The 16,038-nt window shown below is 38.3% G+C and overlaps 1 protein-coding gene across 1 annotated transcript in view; it reads left to right on the forward strand.

The window, feature by feature from the left end:
* Positions 1-16,038, forward strand: part of FAM81B (family with sequence similarity 81 member B) — a gene marked incomplete at its 5' end in the record, with an annotated part of 36,305 nt that overhangs the window by 1,843 nt on the left and 18,424 nt on the right. Inside the window, 2 exons of the mRNA XM_045864267.3 lie at positions 3,724-3,842; positions 11,592-11,721. Of these exons, the coding sequence (XP_045720223.2) occupies positions 3,724-3,842; positions 11,592-11,721 (249 nt within the window). The remainder of the gene's footprint in view (positions 1-3,723; positions 3,843-11,591; positions 11,722-16,038) is intronic.

The following is a 16,038-nucleotide window of genomic DNA, read 5'->3' on the forward strand; positions in this document are numbered from 1 at the left end:
TAACTAAGACTATAGAGTGCCAGGCACTTTACAGAAAAATAGATGCTACTTAAGTATTTTTTTGAAAACTTGAACTCATTAGCCAGGTCAGCCCTTGCCAATTGACCAGCAAGATGGGTTTGAGTGTGAGCTGAAGCTGGACTTGGGCTTTTGAGAGGAATGAAAAAAATTGTTTTTAATCAACCATAATTGTAACACTTAAGTTGCTTATTCCTTTTCATAATCAAATTATCTGTTTTTCAAGCTGGCAGCTAATTACAAATTTTAAAATTAATTTAAACTCAAGAAATAATTTTATGTAAAACATTGCTTTCTTGTGTTTTTTCCCATCAATTTATAAAAGCAATACTTGTTCATTATAGATTATTGTGAAAACTTAGGAAAAAATGTTAAAACCTGGGGAAAAAAATTCTCATAATTCCACCAACAAATGGCAATCTCTACAAACAGCCAGAGTTATTTCCCTCAAGTCCTTCCACATTTTCCATTCAGGAGGCTGAGACTACATTTGTAGGCACAATCTTTAATATAAAATTATATCATAAACTCTCACATGTCATTAAAGGTTCTTTGCATGGTGCTTACACCATGATTTCCTAAATTATTATCTTAATATTAAAATATCTTTGTGCATAAATGTATGTCTGTATTTGGCTTCTTTCCATAGTATATATTCTTAGAAGTGGAACTCCAGGGTGTGAACACCGTAAAAGCTCTTGATGCATGTTGCCAAAATGGTTGCTGGAAAGTTTATACTTACTTACACTTCCATTAGCATTATATGAGAATGCTTTTTCACTGTGCCCATGACAGCATTGAGATTTGTTGTTTTAACTTTGCTAAATTGATGGGATAGAAATGAGATCTTTCTCTTTTTTTCACTTTCTGAAAGTGACTGTAACCATTTGCATTTTCTCTGTCAATCATCTATTAATGTCTTTTGCCAATATATCTTTTGGAGTTTTAGTACTTTTTAATTCTTATTGATTTGATGAGATTTTTTTATTAATTAAGGATAATAGTTGGTGGTACCCTGGCAAATGTTTAACAACCAGCAAATATTTTCTCAGGATAAAAACTTGGTTTGTAGCGTTTGCCTATTTCCATGAAGGAAATCAATGAATTTCCATGAAATCAATCACTATGATTGATTTCAAACACCAAAACACCAAACACAAAGATGGGAAAAGATAGGCATAATTGGCTTTCACCAACAAGCGCATGCTGATCGTAGCACAGAACTGAAATCCTTGGCAATAATGTTCGTTATAAATGCTTTTCCAGTTTGTTGTTTACACCTTAGTTATATTTACAATGTTTCTATCACATTTTACATAGGTTAAACATTCCAGTATTTTGCTCTGAGATTTCTCTCATTAGTTTTAAGAATCGAAATGTCTTCATTTAGAACTGAAATAATCACCTGTATTATCTGTTATTTTTATGGCTGAACTTTTTATTTATATTTTTAATCTACTTTTCTAAAATCTATATTGATGTATGTCATGAGATAAGGATCTAAACAGATTGTTTTCTGAATAATAACCAGAGATCCCAACACTATTTGTGAAATTCCTCCCCCAGTGATCTGTGAGCCTCAAGGATAGCACCTTTCTTTCTTACATTTACCAAGACCTTCATTACATTACATTGATCTATTTAGGTATGCATATCTATTTAGTTACATTGATGTATTTATCTTTGTCTCATATAATGTTTTAGTGTTTATTTACTTATTTTTTAAAGATTTTATTTATTTATTTGACAGAGAAAGACACAGCGAGAGAGGGAACACAAACGGGGAGTGGGAGAGGGAGAAGCAGACTCCCTGCCGAGCAGGGAGCCCGATGCGGGACTCGATCGCGGGACTCCAGGATCATGACCTGAGCCGAAGGCAGTCGCTTAACCAACTGAGCCACCCAGGCGCCCCTGTTTTAGTGTTTAGTAGGGCAATTTCCCTTTCATCACAATTCTTTACCAAAATAAAGCAAAACAACATCTATTCTATGGTCTGAAGGTCTGTGTCTGTCCCCTCTCCCCAAAAATTCGTATGTTGAAATCTCATGTCAAATGTGATAGTATTAGGAGGTGGGGTCTCATGAATAGGACTAGTGCCCTCCTAAAAAAGACCCCACAGATCTCCCTAGCCCCTCCACCACGTGAGGACACAGTAAGAAGTAGGCAGTCTGCAACCCAGAAGAGGGCTCTCACCAGTACTGGACCATGCTGGCACACTGACCTTGGAGTTTTAGCCTCCAGAACTGTGAAAAATAAATTTCTGTTCTTTAGTAGCCACCCAGTCTGTGGTATGTTGTTAGAGCAACCTGAATGGACTAAGACACCTACATGCATGCAAAAACAAATGAAAACAAAAAAACTCTAGCTAGTGTTCTTGACACTTCTGTGTTTTCAGTTAAAATTTTATGCCCTTGGGTGGTCTCAATCTGCCAGTTTACAAATGAGAAAGATCCTGTATATGGTCTTTAAAATTTTCTATCATTCATTTGTTACAAAAATCCTTCTTTTCCTCAAAAAATTCATAAACATAAATTTAAACATAGTTCAGGCCTTGGTCAAATACAGCAACTAAAATGTTTCGTGAAATCATGAACTTGTATTATACTCTCACTTTTTTATGAATAAATATGAATTATTTTATATATCTTCACTTTACACTAGAATTTGTTTGAATGTCAAGATAGAAATTTTGTCTATGGATAAGCAGAATTTTTTTTAATTTTTAAATTAATACTTACATATGAGTGTGAAAAAATTTTAACCTACTATTCTTGGAACCACCAACCTGGTAGAGTAAAACAGTCAGGGCTATTTCAGAATAGCAAGAACTACTGAAGACATGACTAAGGCTACTCAAGGGTAAAATCTGAACACACTTCAAGCCATGACTCTCTCGTGTTCTCTAAAAAAACAAGAAAATAAACCTTTTTCACTCCATGTGAGTGAAACAGGCTGATTCAGATTTGCTTGTGTTAGTGATCTTAGCTTCACTGTGCTTCTGAGTCAATCTGTGAGGGGTCTTGCCTGATGCCATGTGAGGGATCCCTTTTTCTAAATCCACCACCAATTCTAAAACAGGTTTTTGTGAAAAGCTTGAATATCAGTGTTGGCCAAATGGCAGCTCATGGCCATAACAGCACAATAAGTATGTTTTATTTGGCCCATATTGTGTTTATAAAAGATTTTGACTAAGATGTCAATATTTAAAAACCGAAAGATTTAGGGGTGCCTGGGTGGCTCAGTCAGTTAAGCTTCCGACTCAGTTTTAGCTCAGGTCATAGTCTCAGGGTCAGGGGATCAGCCCCGCATTGGGCTCCACACTCAGCAGCGAGTCTGCTTGGGATTCTCTCTCTCCCTCTGCCCCTCCTCTCACTCCCTCAATTGAGCTTGTGCTCACTCCCTCTCTCTCTCTGAAATAAATCTTTTTTAAAAATCAAAATATTTAACATAAAATCTAGATTTCTGGCTTGTGTTGAAACACCGTGGAGCCATTATTCCTATCTGGCAACAATCTGCTGGGATCAGGCCATCGCTGCCTCCCTCAGATAAGGCAGGGACTGCCTCTCTCTGACATAGGACTCTCTCACTCCTTTACACTACCAGCCTAGTTAGGAAAGGCATTCGATTTGGTAGCCTCTGCTTTAAACTATATTTTCTTATCATGTGGGATGGGAAATTAATGGGAATTTTCACTCAAAATTACAGGTTTTGGAAGACCAAATAAGAGCTCGAGACCAGGTGGCCACAGGAACTAATTTTGCAGTACGGGAGCTAAACACCAAACACCTTCAAGGAGTTGGAGATCTTCGAGGAAGAGTAGCCAGGTGAGAAGAAGCATCTAACAGATAGTCAGTTCTTGCTCACTGAATTCTCATTCCCAAATAAGTTCCATATAGTAGAAAAGTAGATATTGTCTTTACATGAGGCTAAACTGATGAGGTAGTAGTTGAGAAAGTGTATGATAGAATTTGAAAGCTTCATACCACCTGTGAGACTCCAGGGTTTTATAAAAGACCCCTTATAGGCAATGTCCAGTTTGGTTCCATCTGAAAGTGAGAAGAATCATTATTGTCTTTATAGCCCTGGACTGTCCAAATACCAACATCTTATGCAAAGACACAGCCTCATAGCCACAAACAAAATCCCCAGATGTGTCAAATTCTAATGATTAAAACATTAAAAACATATACGAATGACATTTAAAAGTCTAACAAAAGGGACTTACTTCCTAAAGGATAAAATTTTGAGTAACATCTTTCAAATGATATTTCTAAATCAAAAGAATTAATGTTATACAGGTTAGCAAAAATCTGTGAGTATTGACAATGGCAGGACCACCCCAGTAGGCATACCAAAGATCACTTGTGAACGGCTGACTGTAGACATCTTTGCGACTCTACATCATCTGCCAGCACCTCTTTCCTCTCTCCTGGAATACCCAACCTCCATCTTGTTAATCTGCTCCGAAATGTTAATGACCAAACAAGAATAGGTGATTAATACCTAGGACAAACTTCTCTTAGAGTATCTATCCATTCAACTCAACAACAACAAAAAATGCATTAAGCTCTATGCTGTATACCAGGCAGTATGCTGGAATTCAGGGATTCAGCAACATGGTCCACTTCCAATTCCCCATGACCCCCGGTTTATGGTCTACCTGGGAAAACAAGCTCCAAATATAAGAAATGAGATGAACACTACAATGAAAGCCTGTGGTGCCATGGGAATATCTAAATCAGATTGAGGCGTAGGGAAGTCTTCCTGGAGGAGGTGACACTTGAGATGAGTTTTGAAGGATCCATAGCAGTTCGCTAGACAAGGAAGGATGGAAAACGCACTTCAGATAGAAAGAATAATATGGGGGCGCCTGGGTGGCTCAGTTGGTTAAGCGACTGCCTTCGGCTCAGGTCATGATCCTGGAGTCCCTGGATCGAGTCCCGCATCGGGCTTGGCGGGGAGCCTGCTTGGCGGGGAGCCTGCTTCTCCCTCTGACCCTCCCCCCTCTCATGTGCTCTCTCTCTCATTCTCTCTGTCTCAAATAAATAAATAAAATCTTAAAAAAAAAAGAATAATATGTGCAAAAGAACTGAGGGATGAATTACTGTGACATGTTCAAGGGGCTACCTGTGAGAAGAGTGTTTTAGTTTTGGTATTTTGGGGTTTGCATTTAGGGAGAGATGGGAGATGGGGAGATGAAGCTCAAAGGTGGTCTAGATTGGATGCTGAGGGATCTTGTGGGCCAAGGAAAAAAGTCTGAACTTTACATAGAAGGTTATAAGTAACCATGGGAAGATTTTAAGTAAGGGGATGACATATTTAGTGACATTCTAGTAGTAGCTGAATTGCTGCGGTGCAGAAAGCAAACATGAAAATGAAAGGAAGCCTATTGCAGCAATCAAGGTGCCAAATGTCAAGGGCTTAAACTAAAGCACTAGCCATGAAAGTCCAGAGCAGGTAACAGACATTAGGAAAACAGAATCTATGGAAATAGTACCTATGTGTACACACACACAGATATGTAATTATATTATTTATAAATATATGTTTATGAGTCCAAAATATACAAAATTCTATATTTCATTATATCATATTTGATACATACAAAGGAAACTTTATAATATTTGGGTAAGTTATGAAGCAAGATAATAAAACACTAGCAAACCCACCATCAGACTTAGACGTGCCATAATTTTCCAAAGATAAATACCAAACATCTGTTTTGAATAAACTTAGAATTTGGTTCCATTTGGTGGTGTGCTGATGATGACTCAACTATTTATTTTTTCTGCAAACTGCTTACAAACCTACTCTTCTATTTTTGTAAATTCTGCCTTACATATAAGATAAAATAACAGATTTAAATGAAACCAATACATGAATGGAATAATATCAAGAACAAGATGTGCAACTCCTTTTGCTCTGCTCTAATTTACTTTTTTCCTTTTTGTCTCCTTTCTTAAAAATAAAACTTATTTATATTTAAGGTCTACAACATGATGATTTTATATATATATACACATACTAAAATGATTATGACAGTCAAGCTAATTAATATATCTTCTCCTCACATAGGTACCATTTTATGTGTGTGATAAGAGCATCGGAAATCTACGTTAGCATATTTCCATTCTTCAATACAACATTATTAACTATGATCGTCACAAGTGTACCTTAGGTCTCTAGCATGTTCGTCCTACCTAACTGTAACTTTGTAATCTTTGACCAACATTTCCCCATTTCCCCCACCTCCTCACCCTGGACAACCACCATTCTACTCTCTGCTTCTATGCACTTTACTTTTTCAGATTCTATATGAGATGATGAGGTTTTTTTTCTTTCTTGTCTACCTTAATTAACTTAGCATAATGTCCTCCAGTTTTAGCCACGTATTTGCAAATGGCAATATGTCCTTTTTGAGTCTAAATTGTAATCAGAATCTGTGTGTGTCTGTGTGTGTGTGTCACAATTTCTTTATTCATCTGTCAACAGACACTTAGGTTGTTTCCATTTTTTGGCTATTGTGAATATTGCTGCAATGAACGTGGGAGTGCAGATATTTCTTCCAAGTACTGATTTCATTTCCTTTGGATATATATCCAGAAGAGGGGTTGCTGGATGATGTAATAGTTCTATTTTCAGTTTTCTAAAGAATCTTCATCCTGTTTTCTACAACGGCTGTACCAATTTACATTCTTACCAATACTATACAAGGATTTTCTTTTCTCCATGTACTAGTCACCCTTTGTTATCTTTTTATTATTTTGATAATAGCCATCCTAACAGGTGTAAGATGATATCTCATTGTGGTTTTGATTTGCAGTTTCCTGGTGATCAGTGATGTTGAGTACCTTTTATTGTACCTGTTGGTCATTTGTATGTCATCTTTGGATAAATGTCTATTCAGATCCTTTGTCTATTTTTTAATGTTGGTGGTCATTTAAAGCTAACTCTTTGTTTTCTGTGGTCCCAAGGGACTTGCAAATGAGCCCCATCAGCTCTTAGAGAGGGGTGATTTGGAAGCCAGTCTCTCGAGTGGCTGTTTGGTCCAAACATTTCACTCCTCAGGGAGAAGCTGGGATTTGGGGGTCTCCCCCAATTGTAAGGAAGGCCCTGTGCCAAGAATGGGGTTTACAGCGTGAGTGTGTCTCAGCTTTTCCTACCCATTTCAATATTTTCTTAGTTGCCTGATATGTAGGAGTCTTTAAATTAGTTTCTGGATTTTTCTCAGAGGGAACTGATCTGTATGTAGCTGTTTATTTGGTGCATCCAGAGGAGGAGGGGAAACCAAGAGCCTCCGAGTTAAGCCATGAGACTTAAACTCACTCTTCCTCTCCCATTTTGTGCATTTTTGCCAGGCAAGTGACTTATGGACAAGTTGAGACCGAAGTAATGACTGTTTTTCCACATATACTGACCTTCATTACAATTAGTATTTTGGCGTAACTGAGATTACGTTGGTTATTTTAACATAATTCTTAGCAAACGTTTTACTGTTGCATAAATCAAACTCAGTATTTAATAATGGCAATGTGCTTTGAATTTTTCACCTTATTCCCTACTCCGAAATAAGTGGCAGTTGAAAAGCAAGTACTTCCAATGAGGTGAGGTTCTCAAAGTTGTCTGGCCTGCTTTTGATACCCTCTCCTCTGTTTGGTAGATGATAGTCTCAAGTGCAAATGAGGAAAAGCAAATGCGTAAAGAATACCCACAGCGATGGCTATGATTTATAGCCTGCAGCAGTAGCCAGAGGAGGCCAAACTTCTAGCCACATTTGGTGATTTGGGACCCGAAGGCAGATTTGCTTGTGAAAAAATAATAAATTGTGTTAATATGTGACTAAAAGCAAAAGTCATATCCTTTGGAGAAATAATAATGATATCATGGATATTGTCAACCTTTGAAAAGCTAAGAGTAGGAACTTCTGATTAAAGATAGTCAAATAAAAATATTTTCACGTCACTTCTCTCACTTGAGACATCTTAAAGCCAGTTAAAAATATAAGGGAAACAAAAACTCCATCTTTAATACAACCTGGAAGTTGCCACAACTGCTAACCACAAACAGCATACGCTTATCAACTACTGTGATGTCTGGACTGGTAGAGTCCTCCTCCGACCTCGAACATAATAATTTGCTCCAAATCAAGAGTTGTAATCCTAAAAGGCATAGGCCAAATAATTTGAATGGAGCAATATTACGTAGGGGCTCAGGTGGGAAATAGGAGAGATAGGAAGTGGCCCTTTAGAGACTCAGGTCAGTAACACAGAGCAGCTAGGGAGTGTCGCTGAGGACGCGATCACGTTATTTTGATCATCTCGAACAGACCTCCATGCTTGCAAGTTCACACCTGAGAGAAATACTGACGTGTTACGTGCAGAGGAAGTGGAGGAGGCCTATAGTGTCACAACAGAGAATCTAGGACTCAATGATTGGCTGTGAAATACACCAGTCTAGTTTTTGAGGAGAAAATGGGGAGATGTACCCGCCCCCACACACACCCTGCCAGGCCTAAGGAAATAACAGATTTGATACCAAAAGCCTAAGTGGAGGATGTGGTCTACTCCTCACCAAACACACACTTAGCTATCTGCAGGTAGTCAGAATCATTCAAAGATGTAAGAGTGATAGTTGGAAGAATCTAGGCTGTGCATAAAATCGCCTCCACCACCATCAATAGACAGAGAAAAACATAAGGCTGCTGAACATACCTCAATGAGAAGAATTACTCAGAAAAACACAGGAAGAGTTCAAAGGTTCTCCTGGTTTCAAAGAAGTTAAGAACAAAAGAAAGAGAAGATTGCTGATTGATCAGTCACATGTAAATTTGCTCCTTCCCAAAGTCCCACTAAATCTACAGCAAAAATAATGTTTCTCTTTAAAACATACCCACAAAGACAGAGGATATCAGCATAGAAATCTTGGAACCTAGACAATAGACAGACATGTGGAAGCTGATTTAGCAGACATAATAAAACCAATTTTAAATCTGTGGGGTAAGCTGAGAATGATGTGGTTTCACACCACAGAATTCTCAAAAGGCATAGGAGTTGGCCTCGCCAGGAACCTCTGAAACTGGGGGTAAAGACAGGCACCTGTGTCCAGGGAGAACTGAGAAAAGCAGGAAGAAGCAGAGCAAGGAGCCACTATAGTTTGTTATTAGTCTTTTAGTTTTTACTGACTTCTAAACTATAGGCATGTTTTAGTTTCATAAAATAAATATTATTTAAAATAAATAAACAAATATTATTTAAAAAAATAAGAAATAAAAGGGCTTTCCCCCAAAAGAGATTATCACATAAAAGAACGAGAGAGAGAAACTGGAATTGTTCAGGAATAAGGTAGAAATTTTACAGAGATTAAATATGCTTTGGAAGGCCTCCAAATGCAATAAATACAACTACAAATAATAATTTATTTTTAAAAAAGCAAACATGAGCAAACCATAGAAAACAAAAAGAAAACGTTTTTCAATATAAAAATAGTTGTAGAGAAATGATATATACAGCAGACAAGTAAAACTCATTCAACAAAGACCCTCTGGGACCTCCTCAAGAAGAAAGAGAGCGAATTCTTCAGGAAAAAACTATGCGTGGGTATAAGAGAAGAAAACTTTCTTGAAACAAGATTTGAATCTATAGATCAAGACTGTAATCCCAGAAAAATTGCTATAAGGACAATTAAATCAAGATATCTTGGTTGAAGTGACTGAACATCAGGAATAAAGAATCATTAGACAACCAGGTAAACAAAACAAATCAGCCTGGGGCATTAGGCTGGCGCTGTATGTGTTCACGTGGGAAGGCAGGAAGCAATAAATAAAGCTGCTGATCGGGTAGGGGTGCTTCCTCAGTGCCAGGTACTGGCTAAATCCTGTCTGTTCATTCCTCCTTTCATCCTTAAATAACCCTATCAGGCTAGAAAATAGCAGATTCAAAGCCAGGTCACTGTGATGCCAGAGACCAGTTCTTAACCACTAGTCTACAAGGCACAGACCAGCTGTCGCTGAAGGTGGAACAAGGAGGGCGTTGGGTGAGGAGTGGCAGGGGGCGGTGGCAGCAGTCACTGTTTCTGTGTAACCTTTGGAGATCTTAATGTGGATTCACGTAAGAATATCCTAACTAACCGACAATAGAACTTGTTTTGACAACAACGGTTTCTACAAAACGGCTTTTGCCCATGACTTTGGTGCGTTGCAAGCTAGCTCCCATTTTTGATCAGATTAATTCCGAATTTTCCCTCCCAGCAGTCTCCCCACCCCCACGACAGTCCCCTGGTATCTCTTGAAGGGACTTCCCAGGCAAAATTACCATCTTACTCACTTTTGGCTCAACTTTGGCACCAAAAATCTTAAGAAAAACAAATTGATTTCTAGATCCTAAAAAATATTGACAGCTATAAAGCAAACGATATTTATAGCACTTAGTGTGACAACATGAAAATGTGCTTCCAATAAATATTATTTGAGGACAGTCAAAAGAGTTATTTTATAAAATTACAAACTTCAAAGTGATCTCTGTTAACTTTATATAAAAAACACAGTCCCTCAGCATTCTACACCCTATCTTTCATGCATATATGAGTGTATTGAAAGTATAAGACAGTCTGTAACCTGTTGTCTCCCAGGAGGAGCCTTGAATGGTGATAGTGGGGTGGGGTTCCCTGACACGCCGGGAAGATGGTTAATCTTCAACTCCAACCCCACTTCACTAGAGTTCCTTCCTTAAGACACCAATGCAACTTTTGGGCCAAAATTTTATTCACATGTTAGTGTGAATTGTTTTTGTCCTAATATAAGACAACACTTGACTTAGACCACTCGAGGAACAGGAGTTTTGATTGGGGCTGAGAGGAGGGAAATTGTTTTTTGAAGATGGGTTGGAAGATGATGGCAACCTGGGGCTCTTTGTAGCCAGAAGAGAATTGGCAATCTTGGAGTCAACGAAAGAGACTAATCAGAGGAAAGTGGATTCAGAATGCAATATAGAACAGGAAAAAGTTTCGATTTTGCTTAACCATAGGCAGCAGTGATTATTCCCAAAACATTAAAATCTGTTGGAACTCTTGGGGCGCCTGGGTGGCTCAGTTGGTTCAGCGACTGCCTTCGGCTCAGGTCATGATCCTGGAGTCCCTGGATCGAGTCCCGCATCGGGCTCCCTGCTCAGCAGGGAGTCTGCTTCTCCCTGTGACCCTCCCCCCTCTCATGTGCTCTCTCTCATTCTCTCTCTCTCTCAAATAAATAAATAAAAAATCTTTAAAATCTGTTGGAACTCCTATGACTGAATTAATATATCAGACTGAAAATCTAAAATTCTCCACATTTTCTCCCAATGTCTTCATCTACTTCAACCCAGTTCTTTGATTTTGGTCAATGTATCATTATCCAAAGTGGTTTCACTCCCATCAGGAAAAAAAGAGAAAAATGAAGATTTCTACATTTGCTCCTACATCTACTAACTCATTATTCAAAGAACTTTAGAACTTTTGCCATCAGGTGAATGCGCACGTCCTACTGCAGTATTAAAAATGTTTGCACCTATTGATCTCACAACCAATTTTCATCTTGCTGCTAGATGTGACTCCAGCATTGTGAAGCTTTCTGGAGACATTCACTTCATCAGGCACGAGCACTGGAAAACTGAAAAATCAATTCAAGATTTTATGTCTGCCCTAGAAACTGTTTCTAAGAACTTGGATGTGAAGGTAACTGAAAATATTTGGAACTCTTAAGTTACGTGTTACAGACAGCAGATCGTTATAGCTTATCAAAATGCCTAGTCAAGTGGTAATATTTCAAAAGAACTCTTTTCTTCCAAAGAGTTTAAATATGACAGCTCGGGGCGCCTGGGTGGCTCAGTCGTTAGGCGTCTGCCTTCGGCTCGGGTCATGATCTCAGGGTCCTGGGATCGAGCCCCGCATCGGGCTCCTCACTCTGCGGGAGGCCTGCTTCTCCCTCTCCCACTCCCCCTGCTTGTGTTCCCTCTCTCGCTGTGTCTCTCTCTGTCAAATGAATAAATTAAAAAAAAATCTTTAAATATGACATCTCATGCATATATACCATGAGTACTGTCAGTTGAATGAGCAAATATTTAATGAGCACCTCCTATGTTCCAACACAGCAACCCATTGCAAGCCTATGCTGCTTGATTCCACTTTTGCTGTTATTCCCTTACTCTCTGGGTTTTCCTCAAAGACTGTAGAACCAAAGATTATAAGCAAAGCAATTTCTCATGGAAGCTATTATTATTAAAGATACGAGCTAAACGTGAGTTGATGTTACATCCCTACAATAGGTTATGTCTCTCACAAAAGAATACACAAATCCCCCATTGGCCTGGTTTTAAAGGCCATCTCCACACTGGCCCCTGCTTAGCTCTTCAGCTCACCCCATGTTTCCTGGCTCACCCCTCACACCTAGTGATACTGAACAACCTGCTGGTAGGTCCCTACTCACTCTAAGATATAGTATGGCCTCCATATTATTTGTGCTCTTTTCTGCCTAAAATGCCTCTCCTTTCTCATCTTCCCAGTCAATGGCTTAAGTAAAGAAGCTAATGCAAATTTTTCCCTGTCCTACTTTGTTACATTTATTTATTTATTTATTTGAGAGCGAGCAGGAGGCAAGGGTAGAGGCAGAGGGAGAGGGAGAGAGAGAATCTTAAGCAGGCTTCACACTCAGTGCAGACCCCAACGTGGGGCTCAATCTCATGACCCTGCGATCATGACCTGAGCTGAAATCAAGAGCCAGACACTTAACCGACTGAGCCACCCAGGCACCCCACTTTGTCACATATCTTATGTAATGATAAGCACATCTCTTCTGAAGTCATTTGGGCAGAACAAAGTGAAAATCCTTTGGGAATTAGGGGGGGCGGAGATCAGTGTTTGATTATTTGCTTGTACAAGCCACTTTATCAAGAGCAGAAGGTTCACAGGGGCACATAGTTTACTGCAGTCCCATTGGACTCACCTTGCCCACACCTACACACCCATCTAATTAAGTCCTAATCGTTTTTTTGGTTGATTTTCTTTGTTTTTCTTCAATTTCTTTGTTTTTCAAAATATTTAGTCATATCAACAACAAATCATAACCACTTAATCTCTGGTTTTCTGATTTAAAACCTTAGTACTTTTTTCATAAAGCCATGACCAGAACGTCCAGGTCACTGTTAAATACAATGTGTGGGTCATAAATGGTCATAATGGTCATAGAGGACAGCTTCTCTGGTTTCTGATTATACTGGAGATGTCTTTTGTTGTTTGCTGTTGGTTTGATATGTTTAACCATGTTAAGGAAGTATCCAGCAGTTCCTACTTACTTCCATTAGTTTTTATTAGTATTTAGTTTTTATTAGGACTGAATATTTAACTTTACAAGTTGCCTTGTAGACATCAACAAATGCCTAAATCATATTAGTTGTTTTCTGGTTTGGGTTTTTATTTGTTCACTTGTTTACCTCTTTGGACTTCTAATGTGCTATGTCAATACATTTCCCAATACTGAAACATTCCAGCATTTCCTGCTATACAGTCTTGTGTAATCATTCAGCATTTGTCTCTGCATCTAAGTTCAAAAGTGACATTGACTATAGTTCATCCTTAGTTTTTTTAAGATGATACATATGATATGTATCATTCACAAATCAAAACTATATAAGAAAATGCAGGGGTGCCTGGGTGGCTCAGTCAGTTAAGTGTCCAACTCTTGATTTCGGCTCAGGTCATAATCTCAGGGTCATGAGATTGAGCCCTGCATTGGGCTCCATGCTCAGCAAGGAGTCTGTTTGAGATTCTCTCTCTGTCCTGCTCCTCTCCCTTCACACCCTTCTCAAATCCCAGTGTATTCTCTCTCTCAAATAAATAAATATTTTAAAAAGTATACACCAAGAATGTTCATGCCCACTTCTGTCACCAGTTATCACCTTCTTTCATTTCCTCACTGAAACCATTTTTATTATGCTGCTATGGATCCTTTCAGTATGCCTTTATGCAGATATAAGCAAATGCAAATATATTCTTATTTCCTCCTTTTTACAAAATAGATAGCATATTATATATATTACTATGCACCTATTTTAGCTTTTTTTAATTTAAATTTTACTCAGTTAACATACAGTGCAATATTAGTTTCTGGAGTAGAGTTCAGTGATTCATCACTTACATACAATACCACGTGCTCATCACAAAAAGTACCCTCCTTAATACCCTTCAGCCATCTATCCCATTCCCTCCCACCATCTCCCTCCATCAACCCTCAGTTTGTTCTCTATCGTTAAGAGTCTCTTATGGTTTATTTTCCTCTCTCCCTCTCCTCCTTTTCCGTATGTTCATCTGCTTTCTTTCTTAAATTCCACACATGAGTGAGATCATATGATATTTGTATCTCTGACTGATTTATTTCACTTAGCATAATACACTCTAGCTGCATCCACATCATTGCAAATGGCAAGATTTCATTCTTTTTTATGGCTGAGTAATATTTCATTGAATGAATATATATATATGTTCATTCAGATGTGAATGACAATGTGATATATATATAGATATAGATATAGATATAGATATAGATATTGATGTGATATATATATAGATAGATAGATATGTATATCTATATATATATAATCTCATCTTCCCAGTCAATGGCTTAAGTAAAGCTGGGACTTTCCAGACTGCTGGGACTATCCAGACTGATTTTAAAATCATATGCAAAAATAAACAATTATCACCAGGAAAAGGGAGAAAAGAAAGCAATGAAAGGGACTTGCTGTACCAGGTATTAAAAGTACTGGGGCACCTGGGTGGCTCTGTTGGGTAAGCGTCCGACTCTTGGTTTCTGTGTATATATATATGTATAGTGTATGAGAGAGAGAGTACCCTGGGATTTGAGAGGGGTGTGAAGGGAGAGGAGGACAGAGAAAGAATCTCAAACAGACTCCTTGCTGAGCGTGGAGCCCAATGCAGGGCTCAATCTCATGACCCTGAGATTATGACCTGAGCCGAAATCAAGAGTTGGACACTTAACTGACTGAGCCACCCAGGGACCCCGGCATTTTCTTATATAGTTTTGATTTGTGAATGATACATATGTATCACCTTAAAAAAAACTAAGGATTAACTATAGTCAATATGTGTATATATATATATATATACACACACACATCTTCTTTATCCATTCATCAGTTTCATCAGTTGATGGACATTTGGGCTCTTTCCATAGTTGCCTATTGTGGACATTGCTGCTATAATTCAAATCTGTATTTTTGTATCCTTTGGATAATGCCTACTAGTGCAGTTGCTGGGTCATTGGGTAGGTAGTTCTATTTTTAACTTTCTGAGGAAACTCCATACTGTTCTCCAGAGTGGCTGCACCAGTTTGCATTCCCACCAACAGTGCAAGAGGGTTCCCCTTACCTCTGCATCCTTGCCAACACCTGTTGTTTATGTTGTTAATGTTAGCCATTCTGACAAGGGTGAGGTGGTATCTCATTGAGGTTTGGATTTGTATTTCCCTGATGATGAGTGATGCTGAGCATCTTCTCATGTGTCTGTTAGCCATCTGATTCCTTCTTTGGAAAAATGTCTATTCATGTCTTCTGCCTATTTCTTAACTGGATTATTTGGTTTTGAGGGCATTGAGTTTGAAAAGCTCTTTATAGATTTTGGATATTAAGCCTTTATCCAATATGTCATTTACAAATATCTTCTTCCATTCCTTAGGCTGCCTTGTAGTTTTGTTGATTGTTTTCTTCACTGTGCATAAGTTTTTTATCTTGATGAAGTCCCAATAGTTCATTTTTGCCTTTGTTTCCCTTGCTTCTGGCAACATGTCTAGTAAGAAGTTGCTACAGCCGAGGTCAAAGAGGATTCTGCCTATTTTCTCCTTGAGGATTTTGATGGATTCCTGTCTCACATTTAGGTCTTTCATCCTATTTTTTCTAACTAAACAAATAGATCCTGGAGATCAGCCATATTAGTATATGGAGAGCTTCCTCATTCTTTTTTATAACTGAATACTCTTCC

This window comes from Mirounga angustirostris, unplaced genomic scaffold (assembly GCF_029215605.1).
Source record: "Mirounga angustirostris isolate CCGP_5_RB_7025 unplaced genomic scaffold, mMirAng1.0.hap1 SCAF_7, whole genome shotgun sequence".
Lineage (NCBI taxonomy): Eukaryota > Metazoa > Chordata > Mammalia > Carnivora > Phocidae > Mirounga > Mirounga angustirostris.